The 14,728-nt window shown below is 37.6% G+C and overlaps 1 protein-coding gene across 1 annotated transcript in view; it reads right to left on the reverse strand.

Annotated features, from left to right (window-relative positions):
- Nucleotides 1-14,728, reverse strand: part of LOC145284632 (dynein beta chain, ciliary-like) — a 309,431-nt gene that overhangs the window by 226,062 nt on the left and 68,641 nt on the right. Inside the window, exon 20 of the mRNA XM_080133537.1 lies at nt 11,980-12,082. Within this exon, the coding sequence (XP_079989663.1) occupies nt 11,980-12,082 (103 nt within the window). The remainder of the gene's footprint in view (nt 1-11,979; nt 12,083-14,728) is intronic.

Consider the following 14,728-nt stretch of genomic DNA (forward strand, 5'->3'; position numbering starts at 1 on the left):
ATACCCTTTAGTTTTTGTTAGATTTTCTCTTATAATTAAGTGGAAATTTTAAAATGTTACATTCTTTTACTGAAATATTTAATATAACATTAATGAATTAGAATGGAAATTAAAATTAGAATGGAAAAGAAATACACAACATTTGAAAGCTAATCAAGGGAAGTAACTCTTAATAAAAATATAAGAGTTGCTTTTCTTGTTTAACTTTTAATTAAATTGCATTTTAAAACGTAATCATATTTTCACATAGAATTACTAATAACTTAATGTTCCGTATTTATTTATTTATTTATTTTCACTTCTATCTTCTTATCTATTTCTATTTTTAATCAATTAATTAAATTATATCTTATTTTACTTCTTTTTTAGTATTTTTTTTCCAATTCTTTTGTTGTCTTTAGGGCGTTTTACAATCTGAATATTTAAATAAAATAAAGGTATCTTTCGCTAGCTTTGTTAGTATTAACTATGGCGACAGTCGAGTGAACAGAATATATCATGTTACACTTCTTATATAAATGGTTTAAAAATTTTGGTGTTATTATTTCGGATTTTATTTACCGATGCAAGTTTTGGAACTTTCATTCTAAAGAGTTGCACTTACAGAAAATCCAGGATACATAACTCTATAAAATGGTTTCCATGCGTCGATAAAATCGTTTGTCAAGTATCTGGATTCTTTTATGAGGTGAATAAAGACATGTTTATTGGAATCTAACTTTCTATTGCTTATTTATACATCTATTGAGCTTAAACCTTGAAACACTGAGTATTAATTATAAATATATACAAAACGGTGTATGTGCGTCTGTGCGTGTATGGGAAAATGTGCTTAAAGGAACAAATATCGGATAGAATGTTTAGGAAGAGCTAAAAAGATAATAAATTACCACAGAATCATGTTTCTTTTCATTCGATATTTCGTTTCAGTTATGAAATTTTGTCGAATCTAGTTAAGCATACAAAGATTTGGAAGAAATGGTGGACGGTAGGCAAAACCATGGGACGAGAGTGTAAAATAAAGGAACCTGGTAGAGAGAAGTAATGTTGGTAGAAGGTAGAATGTTGCGTGTGTGAAAAATATTGATGAGAGATTAGGTAGTATGTAGAGGAAGGGGTTTGCTTATAAACAATCGAAAGTGATGAGGAATGTTGATGGTGGATGGAGGCAAAAAGGAGAGAAAGGAACAAAGAAAAGAGAAAACAAAAAGACAACGAATAGAAAAAGTTATAGTTAAGAGGAGTGGAAAGTAATAAATGTGAAGATGGGGAAGTGGGAGGTTTAGGAAGTAAACGCTGGATAAAAGTCAGTGGAGTGTGCAATTGGAGCACTAAATTTTTATCCAAAATCAAAGTTTAGATTTTATTCGCTTATGGCATTTTTAGCTATAGATGTACCTGATAGGATTCCGGTCTTTGCTCAACATGTTTTTGTAAATTGGATATGAAGCTAAATTTAATGAGTCGTCTTAGTTTAGTTTTATATTCAAGTTAGATTATCGGATCTTTTTCTGAATTAAAGTCATGGTTTAATGTTAACATGTGTGAGGCCAATGCATTAATAGTTTTGTCAAGTTTTATGTCTGTGTTATGCTAATAAATTGCACTAATATATAGCTCGTTGCAACCATTACAAGTTATTGTACAATGCCTGTCTCTGTTGTAAGAATTATATTATTGTTTTTATACATTTCATGCATAATTTTAATTATGTATGAGATGCATTGTAGTGTTATGATACCATTATTTGAATAATGCTTTTGTATATTTAATTCAAATCAATTTAATAAATGCTATTCTCGACAAAGTTTCATAACTGAATCAAAATACTGCATAAGAAGCATCTGTCTTATTTTGCTTGTTCTTTGCTTGTTACTTTATTTCCATCAATATTATTAATACAATATTATTAATGCAATATTATTAATATAATACTATTAATACAATATTATTAATACAATATTATTAATACAATATTGTTAATACAATATGCTTAATACAATTAAAAAAATTTTTTTTTAATTGCATTTTCACCCCTAACAAGGCACATTGTCACTTTGTTGCAGGGGGCTACTATCAGAGAGATAAGCATCAGGCGTACTGTGTAGGAAGTTGGGCAGCAAGATGTCACTTCACGTAACACTTGAGCCTCTGCATGTCAGTACAGTCGGGGAAGCAGGGACCCGGAAGGGAATTCCAAAGTCTAGCTGTTCTGGGGAAGAAACTACTGGAGTAGAAGTCTCTCTTGCATCTAGGGATCTCTACTGTGAAGGGGTGGGACTTAGCTGCTTGTCGAGTTTGTTGGGGGTATTTACGTTGAGGGAGCACAAGTGCTTGGAGTTCGTCAGAGCATTCACCATTAAAGTACTTGTAGAACAGGCAGAGGATGCTACATTTCGTCGATGTGACAGAGACTGAAGTTTAGCTGACAGTTCAGGACCTATCAGATTGGCGACTCTCTTTTGAACCTTGTTTAAGAGCGAGAGACAAGTTGCAGATGCACCAGCCAAAATATGACAACAATACTCCATACATGGGCGAATGGTGGCCTTATAGAGGTATAGGATACTTTCAGGTATTAGTAGCTTTCTAGCATGGAAAAGAGAACCCACCTTCTTCGCAACGGTCCTGGCAATGTTTTCAATGTAATTGTTCCAAACCATGTTTCCTGTGAACGCTAGGCCGAAGAGTTTAAAAGATGTACTTTCAGATATAGAGTCATTGGCCATTGCTATGTAGGGAAGGTTTCTTGTAATTATTGAAGGAAACAAGTTTAGTTTTGACAGCATTGAAGGTGACCATCCATTTTTGTCCCCATTCCACTTACGGATCGGAGGTCTTCCTCTAGTGTTTCTGCCATGTTTTTAGATATGTGTTCATTTGTTTTCCTGTCATGTCTGTTATAGAGTGTGGTGTTGTCAGCATACATACCAATCTCACAGACAATTTTGTCAGGGAGGTCATTTATGAATATTAGGAATAACAGAGGTCCTAGGATAGACCCTTGAGGCACTCCCACATTTATATCATATTGTTTAGATGTACGACCATCAACGACAACCTGGATTTTTCTCTTATCTAAGAAGGATTTAATTATGTTATGTATTCTTCCAGTGATGCTGTATGATCTGATTTTCTTGAGAAGACCCTCATGCCAGGCCCTGTCAAAAGCCTTAGATATATCTAGAGCTACCGCTCTACCCTCCCCGCTTTGTCCAGTGAATGGTATATACGTTCTGAAATTACAGTTAGGATGTCTGCTGTGAAACGGGCTTGCCTAAATCCATATTGTTGGTCAGTCAGAAGGTGATGGACTAGAGCTTGGTTAATTATGGTCTCAAATATTTAGAGCTTGGTTAATTATGGTCTCAAATATTTTGGCGAAAAGTGGGAGGAGGCTAATGGAGTGATAATTTACTGGGTCAGTTCTTTCGCCAGAATTCTTGAAAACTGGCACTACAGAAGCAGTTTTCCAGCAGGCAGAAAAGCAAGATTCATTAAGGCATTTGTTGCAAAGTTTGGAGAGAATTGGAGTTACTTCAGCGGCGCACTTTTTTAATAGTTCAGCTGGGATGAGATCAGGTCCACATGCTTTTGCAGTGTCAAGCTTTCTTATGATAGCATGCACCTGAGGAGGGGGTGATTTTCAGATCGTCTAGTGTGGCGTCTATCTGCAAAGGAAAGTCATAGAGGGGGTGGTCAGCAGAGTCTAGTGTGGAGTTGGAGACAAACCGACTGGCAAACATGTTAACCTTCTCAGTTGCAAAGCAAACAACCTCATGATTGTTGGATAGTGGGGGAATTATTGATTGCCTATTATTTACTACACTGTTGTAGATTTTCTAGAAGTCACGAGTTCCTAGTTTTTTTGCTTCAATGCGTTTTTTAGTGGTTTCCGTAAATCATCTTTTAGCTGACGCTTTCTTTCTTAACATTACTTCTATCTTCTATATACTTCTGTCTGTTTGAACTGGACTTATGTCAGTTAAATCTGTGGTACGCATGCTGCCTTTGCGCTATGGCAGCTGCACAAGTAGAAGGGAACCATTGGGGAGAGTGGGGTTTGCTATAGAATTTGCGCATGAGAATATATGCTTCGATTGCCGCTTTGAACCATTCAGTGGTCTCATTTGCGCAATGTTCAGCAGGAAGTGAAAAGATATTTTGCCATGGAGCGTCCCCAATAAGGTCCTTGATGGCTTCCCAGTCAGTCTTTTTATAATATTTCGTTGTTTTAAGCAGTGGCTCTTCAGTTTTGCTCTCGAGTTTAGGGCGATTTCAACCATTACCACTGCATAATCGGCGTTCCCAAGAGGGCTGTGGGCATTCGTTACACAGTCATTGGGAACTGTGGTCAGAAACAGATCTAGAAGTGATGCATGTTGTTCTTGCTGGTCTGGGAAAGGGGTTGGAAACGTAACCATCTGTGATAGGGAATGAGATATAGAGAAGTTATGTGTTGTGGTACCAGCTGCGTCTGTGTGAGTAGAAAATCCAAGCCAGTTGCTGTGGTGGACATTGAAGTCACCAAACACATGTACTTGTGCGCTAGTGTCGAGGAAAAGTGCTGTATCTATGCTGTCAGAGACTTTGTTTATTGGGGTACAGTCCTAGGTCGAGGGAGAGCGGTAGAGAAAATAAAAGTTGCTAATGTTATGTTGCATGTTATGTCTAAAGCACATAAAGGCTTGATCGTCCAATTCTAGTTTAGTTTCTCTGGTCAAGGGGAGGGTGTTTCAAATCCATGCATGTCTGTCAGAGTCCTTATGGCAGAGTGGGAGATATCCAGGCATGTTAAAGTAGTTAGAGGGGATGGAGGAGTGTAGGTTAGTTTCACTTAGTTCTAAGATATTCGGGATGTTTGTTAGGAGAAATGCTTCAACATCATTTAAATTAGTTCTAAGTCCACGGATGTTTGTAAATGCAAGCCTCAAAGGAGAAGGCAGGTTGGTTTTGTTTGAGTTTTGGTCTGGTTTTAGCATAATTTTTTAATGTACTGTCATTTTTATTTTTAAGAGTTTCAGTTTAGGTAAGGGGTGCTGAGCAAGTGGTTATGCAGAATACAAGGCATGCAACACAGGCAGACCATCAGCTGTCCCTCCATCTACTAGGGTTGTGGCCTCAGGATAGCCCACCAGGGATGAGTGCAGGGTCCCTTTCCATGCGCGACATGGCACTCCAAACATCCCGATATTATACAACTGTTGATGGAACAGCCGTTTTATGTGCTACCAAAGAGTTAGGGCTCCGGTACTACCAGTCGGTAACAGCAGCCTGGAACTGTCTATCCGGTACCTTCAACCCATCAAATGATGGTCAACCCAATTTGCTTGCACTGGCATTACGGTATTCAAGCACTCCCAAGTGCCCAGTTTGAGACATGTGGTGTGTTGGGAGTGGGGAAAAATGACCATCATTGCCCTAGTCAGGAAACAAGATCGACCACTGAGTGTTTCTGTCAACTCCCAGTGGTTTGACCTCTACGCCTGGTTAATAGACAAAGAAGGAGTATGAAAGCCGGGCGCTAGACAGTACCTATCTACTCCTTAAGCAGTTTAGGTTTGCAGACCGGTAATTTGTTTGAGTCACAGAAGGTTTTAATCCAAGACTGGAGAGGCTTTCCTCCCCTTAGGTTTAGCTTCAGAGTTTTCTTTCTCCTAGTTGGATGACCTGGGAAGATCTACGGGTCCATCAGTACCGAGAGGGTTTGCCCCATGCCTGGGTCCTAATCCAAGTATTTCTGTGACCCTGCGTGGGTTGTTAGTGTTACTGGGTTAGTTTATAAAGGTTATATATCTACTGAGAAATTATACTCCTCAAAGTGATTATGGGACATTGCTATTTCATTGTTTGTTACTGAAGGAGGGGGTGAGTAAGAGTTCATGCAGTGGAAGCAGCTATATTTGCAAACAGGTCTGTTGGAAGAAGTTAATATGGCTTAATTTTTTTTTTTTTTTTTTTTTTTTATTCAATTTTCACCCCAAACAAGGCACAGTGCCACTTTGAAGCAGGGGGCTACTATTAGGGAATTAATTAGCGGGGTCATTATGAAGGGAGAAGAGTAGAAAGATGTTTGTTAACATTACACTTGAACTTCTGCATATCATTGCAGTTGGGAAAGCAGAATCCCGGAAGGGAGTTCCAAAGACCCGCAGTTCTGGGGAAGAAACTATTGGAGTAAAAGGCTTTCTTGCACCTAGGGATCTCCACTGTAAAGGGATGAGACTTAGTAGCTTGTCGGGTTTGTCGGGGGTAGTTACGTCGGGGAGGTACAAGTGTTTGCAGTTCGTCAGAGCATTCACCATTAAAGTATTTGTAGAACAGGCAGAGGGATACAACATCTCGTCGATGGGACAGAGGTTGAAGCCTGGATGACAGTTCAGGACCTATCAGGTTGGCGACTCTTTTTTGAACCCTGTCCAGGAGCGAGAGACAAGCAGCAGATGCACCAGCCCAGATGTGACAACAGTACTCCATACATGGGCGAATGGTTGCCTTATAGAGGTATAGGATACTGGCAGGCATAAGTAGTTTTCTAGCACGGTAGAGGGAGCCAACTTTCCTTGCAGCAGCCTTGGCAATGCTCTCAATGTATCTATTCCAGTTCATATTCCCTGTAAACGTTAGGCCGAGGAGTTTAAAAGAAGTACTTTCAGGCAATGTGTTCTTGGCCATTGCTATTGGTGGTAGAGAAGTTTTCTTGTAGTTATTGAAGGAAACAAGCTTAGTCTTAGCAGCATTGAATGTGACCAACCATTTTTGTCCCCATTCCACTACGGATTAGAGGTCATCCTCTAGTGTTTCTGCCATTTTCTTGGATATGTGTTCATTTGTTTTCCCCTCATATCTGTTATAGAGAGTGGTGTCATCGGCAAATATACCCATCTCCGAAACAATATTAACAGGGAGGTCGTATATGAATATCAGGAATAATAGAGGTCCAAAGGATAGACCCCTGAGGTACTCCCGCATTTATGTCATATTGTTTGGATGTATGTCCGTTGAGGACAACTTTGATTTTTCTATTACTTAAGAAGGATTTAATTACGTTATGAATTCTTCCAGTGATTCCATATGATCTAATTTTCCTTAGAAGACCATCGTGCCATACCCTGTCAAAAGCCTTAGATATGTCAAGGGCCACCGCTCTACCCTCCCCTGTTTTATCCAATGAACGGTATATACGTTCAGAAACTACAGTTAAGATATCTGCTGTTGAACGGGCTTGCCTGAATCCATATTGTTTGTCAGTCAGGAGTTTAGCAGCTGTTAGGTGCTGGACTAGGGCTTGATTAACTAAGGACTCAAATATTTAGGCGAAAAGCGGGAGGAGGCTAATGGGGCGATAATTTAGTAGGTAGGTTCTTTCACCAGAATTCTTGAAGACTGGTACCACAGAGGCGGTTTTCCAGCAGTCGGGAAAACAAGATTCGTTAAGGCATTTATTGTAAAGTTTGGACAGAACTGGAGCAACCTCGGCAGAGCATTTTTTTAATAGCACAGCCGGGATGAGATCTGGTCCACATGCTTTTGAGGTGTCTAGGTTTTTTATAATAGCATGTACCTGAGAAGGGGTGATTTTCAAATCGTCAAATGTGGCGTCTGTTTGCAGAGGAAAATCAGGGAGTGAGTGGTGTACCGAGTTCAGTGTGGAGTTTGAGGCAAACCGACTGGCAAGCAGATTAGCCTTGTCAGTTGCCGTGCAAGCAACCTCATGATTGTTTGTTAGTGGGGGAATAATTGACTGTCCATTATTAACTACGCTGTTGTAGATTCTCCAAAAATCCCGGGTTCCTAATTTCTGTGCTTCGATGCGCTTTCTGGTGGTTTCAGAGTAATCTGTCTTAGCTGTGTCTATCATTCTCTTACAATTATTTCTAGCTTCTATAAACTTCTGTTTATTTGAGCTGGACTTATGTCGGTTAAATCTGCGGAACGCATGCTGCCTTTGACAAATGGCAGCTGCACAAGCAGAAGTAAACCATTGGGGGGAGTGGGGCTTGCTATAGTATTTCCGTGCAGGAACATGTGCTTCAATAGCAGTTTTGAACCATTCAGTTGTCTCATTTGCACACTGTTCCGCTGGAAGAGTAAAGATATTTTGCCATGGGGCATCTCTGATGAGCTCCCTGATGGCTTCCCAATCAGCCTTTTTGTAATACCTCGTTGTTTTGAGTAGTGGGTCTTCAGTTTTAGGGCGAGAATTTAGGCTGATTTCTACCATTATCACAGCGTGATCAGCATTCCCGAGTGGGCTGTGGGCATTTGCTGTACAGTCATTGGGAACCGTTGTCAGAAAGAGATCTAGAAGTGAGGCATGTTGATAGTGCTGGTCTGGGAAACGTGTCGGAAATGTAACCAACTGAGATAGGGAATGAGATATAGAGAAGCTATGTGTTGCGCTACCAGCTACGTCTGTGTGATTTGATAATCCTAGCCAGTTACTGTGGTGGACATTGAAGTCACCAAATACATGTATTTGTGCACTAGTATCGAGGGAGAGTGCTATATCTATGCTGCCTGAGACTTTGTTTATTAGGGTACAGTCTTGGTTTGATGAAGAACGGTAGAGAAAATACAAGTAGCTAATATTGTGTTGCATATTTAGTCTGAAGCACATAAAGGCCTGGCCCTCTGATTCTAGTTTTATTTCTCTAGTTAGGGGGAGGGTGTTTCGAATATAGACTCCAAGTCCATGCATATGTCTGTCCGAGTCCTTACGGTAGAGTGGGAGATAACCAGGCATGTTAAAGTTGTTAGAGGGAATGGAGGAGTGAAGGTTAGTTTCACTTAATGCTAAGATATCCGGGGTGTTTACAAGGAGAAATGACTCAACATCATCTAAGTTAGTTCTAAGCCTGCGGATATTAGTAAATGCAAGCCTCAAGGGAGGAGGCAGGTTGGTTTTCTTTGAGTTTGGTCCTGGTTTAAACGTAACTTTTGCTTGAGCTGTCATTTCATTTTATTTTATTTAAAAGTTTCAGTTAGGGTGGATGAGTGAGGGGGTGCTGGACAAATAGTTGTGCAGAATACCAGACATGCAATACAAGTAGACCATCAGCTGTCCTCACCCACAGGATTGTGGCCTCAGGAAAGCCCACCGGGGATGAGTGCAGGGTCCCTTTCCATGCGCGACATGGCACTACAAACATCCCGATATTTTACAACTGTTGATGGAGCAGCCACTCTAAGCGCTACCAAAGAGTTAGGGCTCCTGTACTATCAGTCGGAAACAGCAGCCAGGAACTGTCAATCCGGTACCCTCAATCCATTAGGCAAAGCCAGCCCAGTCCAACTGCACCGACATATATGGCACTGAAGCACCCCACTGTGTCCAGTTTAGGGGGATGGGATGTGGCGGGAGTGGGGAAAAGCGGCGTTCATTGCCCTAGTCAGGAAACAAGGTCAACCACTGGGTGATTCAGACGAGTCCCTGTGATAGTACCTCTACGCCTGGCCAATAGGCAAAGAAGGAGTATGAAAGCCGGGCGATAGACAGAGTCTATCTCCTCCTTAAGCAGTTTAGGTTTGCCAACCGGTGATTTGTTTGAGTCACCAGCTCTAGGAAGGTTGTCGTCCAGGACTGAAGAGGCCTCCCTCCCCTAGGTTTAGTTTCAGAGTTTTCCTTCTCCTAGACGGATGACCTGGGAAGACCTACGGGTCCATCAGCTCCGAGGGGGTTCACCCCGCGCCTGGGTCCTAATCCAGGTATTTCTGCGATCCCGCATGGGTAGTTAATATTTATTGGTTATTTAGGTTAATATCTCCTGGAAAAATCGGGCATTTAGGTTAGCTTCTACAGAAGATTTTCACTCCTCAAGCAGCGTGGTTTAAAAAGGGCATTATTATGCTTTCCATTTTCATTTTTACTGGGAGAGGATATAGGTAAAAATTCATGCAGTGGAAGCAGCTAAATTTGCTACAGTATTGGATCGAGAGAGACGAGTTAATGTATGGTTAGATATAGTTTTGTAAGTTTAGCAATGTGTGGTTAAATATGGTTTAGTAGGTTTAGGAATGTATGGTTAGATATGGTTTAGTAGGTTTAGGATTAGGATAAAGTGTTAGAGTATGATCTACTTGCTATTAAAAATTCTGATTTGGTGGCCAAACCGGACGTTTAGTAAGACTGAAAGATAAGATATGCTCAGTATAGATACAAGAGAACATTTGATATGGAGTACAGTTATACCTGATAGATATAGGTTATTGCATATTCTGTAAGTATAGTTAAAGTATAGATGGATGGATAAGTAGTATTGTATACGAATGCATTGAATTTTAGACAATTTGAGTAAGTTGCCTTTAGACTACAACGAAGGAGAATGACTTCGCCTTTCTCTTAATATCCGGAAGTTTTTATTTCAATGAGTACCGGTTTAGTTTGTGTAATAATTATTGCAATACTATCTCTTAATAAAGAGATATTAATGGTTACTGTTCATTATAGATTACTTTAAGTCAATGTATTGGACTATGGCTAGTAAGTATTTACTTAGAAGCTTGGTTATGGGTTAGGAGTTATAATCAGGAGCATGCCTAGGAAATTTTAGGTGTTAATGGGTATCGATTTACGAGTTTGTTAGGGTCAAGGGCGGAGAGCAAGAACCCCTCTAAGTTACGTGAGACGGATTAGGTTTAGTGGCAACTTAGGAAATAGAGCAGTTTTGATTTGTTAGTGATCAGGAGAAAGAGAATTTAAGTAAAAAATAATAAGGTTTGTCATGCAAAACAGACAAGGCAGTCATCTTGGAGGTAAAGTATCTATAGGAGGTACTTAGTATACAAGCAGCAGTATTTTGCAGTTTTGAGAGGAATTTTAGGTACAATAGTTTCATGGCTTATTGCACAAGTCCGTAGTCAAGGTGAGGGACGATGTACTTCTAATATATAATGTTTTTTTTCCTTTAAATTTATAATTGAGAAAAAAATAAATAAATAAGTAAGTAAAAAAATAAAAGTAAAATAAAATAAAATTTTCTTCCTTTTATGTTGGCTTAGGAATAGGATAATGTATCACAGAATGGCTTGATATTACGAATTAACTAAAAATTGTTGTACAAGCTCTGGATATTTTAGATGGCTGAAGGGTTACTATGTATATTCAATAGATACAAGTAACGCCATTTTTGATAAGTACAATACAGTACAGGTATAGGTGAAAGTAAATTATAGGCTATGGCGTCTACATGATATATAATACAGTAAATAGATATCTGGGCAGATTTCCAGTAGATGCGAAATATATGGGGGTAATGGGTGTTAAGTATGTTTCCATTTCTAATGAGGATATCTTCAGCTTTTTATTCTTAATACAATATTCTTAATACAATATTATTAATATTATATTCTTAATACAATATTATTAATACAATATTATTAATATAATATTATTAATACAATATTCTTAATACAATATTCATAATACAATATTCTTAATACAACATTATTAATACAATATTCTTAATACAATATTATTAATATAATATTCTTAATACAATATTATTAATATAATATTATAAATATAATATTCTTAATACAATATTATCAATACAATATTCTTAATACAATATTATTAATACAATATTCTTAATACAATATTATTAATATAATATTATTAATATAATATTATTAATACAATATTATTGATACAATATTATTAATATAATATTATTAATATAATATTATTAATAGAATATTATTAATATAATATTATTAATACAATATTCATAATACAATATTATTAATACAATATTATTAATACAATATTATTAATACAATATTCATAATACAATATTCTTAATACAATATTATTAATACAATATTATTAATACAATATTCTTAATACAATATTATTAATACAATATTATTAATACAATATTATTAATACAATATTCTTATCTATATCTGCCACGGCTTATTTTTCATCATCTTGAAAACACATTTAAAAGACGTGAAGATATTTTTGGTTAGTCTTACATTTTGGTCATCCTGTTTACTTGAACTGCTTTGGATCAAATGTTCTGAAGAAAACAAGTTTTGACTCACGACGCCTCGAAACAAAGTCTGAAGTTCATCAAGACTGAAAATGAAATAATACAAAGTAAATAATGATATATCTATGCTCCTATGGTTTATACATGAAAATCAAATATTATTCAGATCGTTTTTATATTTACAAAATATTGAAAAACCATTATATGAAGGGAATTCCAAAGTCTAGCTGTATATTAAGATCGATGTGATCCATTTAATAATAATAATAATAATAATAATAATAATAATAATAATAATAATAATAATATGTAACAATAATATTTTAAAATAAATATAAATAATTGTTTTAAAACTGGCAAACACATGTTTCAAACTTTCGTTCCCAATCAATGTAGAATTAGCAATAAAAATAAGGGAATTATGTCCTATTAATACCCATTAGGCAGGCATAAACAGTAAACAGTCAGATAGGATTCAATGACAGACGTCGGAATATTGCATTGTGCCAAAATCAACCTCTTATTATTTATTCCGAAAGAGGGTCCAGTTTTTTCTTAAACGGATTTATGACAATAATATTTTCAAAAATTAACATTAATAATTATTTTTAAACCTGCAGACACATGTGTTTTGAACTTATGTTCTTATCAGCGTAGTAAGATTTTTTATTAATAATATCATCTTATGATAAAGTATACCTAAAATAATACATATTTACAATTGAATCCTGGAGAACTGTACAATCAAAAAAAAATTTTTTCATGTTTTTTTTTCCTAATGAATCATCATCTTGATTGTTTGAAATAATAGAGACACAGTTATAAAAAATGAATAGTTTTACTGGAAAATAAAGATATTATTGCTGCTATCTGCATTTTTCTATTACATATATATATTGGTGTTGGATTAATTCATCAGAATTGGAATTGAAAACATCAGAACATTTTGGGATATAGGAATAAGCATCAGAATTGAAAAATCTGAGTGCTATTTCCGATTCTTTTCATTTTTTTTTTCTTAGCACAAAACCTGGAACAAACACGTATTTATTAAAAGATTGTTGATTTACAACATAAGACCAAAGGCCACAGGACCTAAGGTTAGGAATCGCATTCCTAGATGTACCATTGACTTTCAGTGTCTAATTTAATTTTTTATAGCTAAATTAGCAAGTAAATATTTTAGAGTTTACTTGTCTCTACGCTTATCAAACTTTTTGACAAGTTCAGATTCCTTTTCACACCTATTTACTTCTTATTTTTTTTACATGGAGGTCACCACTTATCAAGGCCCAGAGGCCACTCAGGGATAAGGGTTATTGCGTGTGCAGCAATCAATGAGATAGTATTGTAGTAATCATTAGTATTGGAGATTTGATAGAGTGTCTCACTTAAGAGGGCGGTTTGTCAGGAATTTGTTTATGTTGAACTTGAAGACATACAAGTTGTAGTCAGGTGGGAAACAGGCAAGCGGCAGAGAGTTCCACTGGCGTGCAGTTCTAAGAAAGAAGCTTTGATAATGGAATCTACATTTGGATTTAGGCACAGATAAAGAGTGGGGAAAATTATTGACAGTAGTTTCAGCCAGACGGGTGTTTCTCATGAAAGATTGGCAAGGGGGGATGAGAGATTGGAGCTCAGACGAGCACTTGCCATGGAAATAACGATAAAACAAAGACAGGCTTGCAAAGTCTCTTCTGTGGGAGAGAGGCTGCAGGGAAGAGAAAAGGGCATCCCCCACTAAGCTACGAAGTCTATTTTGTACTCTGTCAAGGCAGGATAGGCTGTTTTTAGCAGCTCCTGCCCAGATGCGGCAGTAGTACTCCATCCTTGGACGTACTTGGCTTTTAGACAGATAGAGAATTGCATCAGTAGTGAGATATCTTCTGGAGCGGTAGAAGGATCCCACCATTTTCCCAGCGTCCTTGGCAACAGACCTGATGTAAGTGTTCCATTTCAGATCCGGGGTAAAGGTCAAACCCAAAAGCTTGTCAAAACATGGAGTCTTCCCAAGACGAGAGCCATCCATTTCAATTGATGCCAGATGGGGATCAGAGCGTTGATGATGTAAAGACAGAAGCTTGGTTTTGGATGCATTAAAAGTAACCAGCCACCTCTTCTCCCACTGTACCACATGCTCAAGATCAGAAAGAAGAGAATTTGAGAGAACCTTGTCATTTACGGCCTTTGATGTGTTGCCACAGAAGGTCATGTCATCGCATAGATGTCAACGAATGATTGAAGTATGTGTTTTGGGAAATCATTGATGTAGATCAGGAAGAGAGTTGGGCCCAGGATGGACCCCTGAGGGACTCCAGCATTAATACTGTGGGGCTCTGATTTCTGCCCATCAACCACTACACTTATGAACCTATCGGAGAGAAATGATTTAATGATTGAGAAAACATTACCAGTGATACCGTAGCTGGAAATCTTGTGAAGTAGGCCCTTATGCCATACCTTATCGAAGGCCTTCGATATGTCAAGAGCAATTGCCCTTGAAAGGAAGCCTTTGTCAAGAGATTCACTAATCCTATGAGGTATAATCGTTAGCGCATCTGCTGTAGATCTAGCAGAACGGAAGCCATATTGCATGTCACAAAGAAGCTTGTTTCTGCTGAGGTGGTTGACTACTTCTTTATTTAATATGAATTCCAACAACTTACACTCATGACACACGGGAGACTTATTGGTCTGTACTGAGAGGGAGATGACTTTTCACCTGAATTCTT

Source organism: Euprymna scolopes, chromosome 9, assembly GCF_053919585.1.
Source record: "Euprymna scolopes isolate OS-2025 chromosome 9, ASM5391958v1, whole genome shotgun sequence".
Taxonomy (NCBI): Eukaryota; Metazoa; Mollusca; class Cephalopoda; order Sepiida; family Sepiolidae; genus Euprymna; species Euprymna scolopes.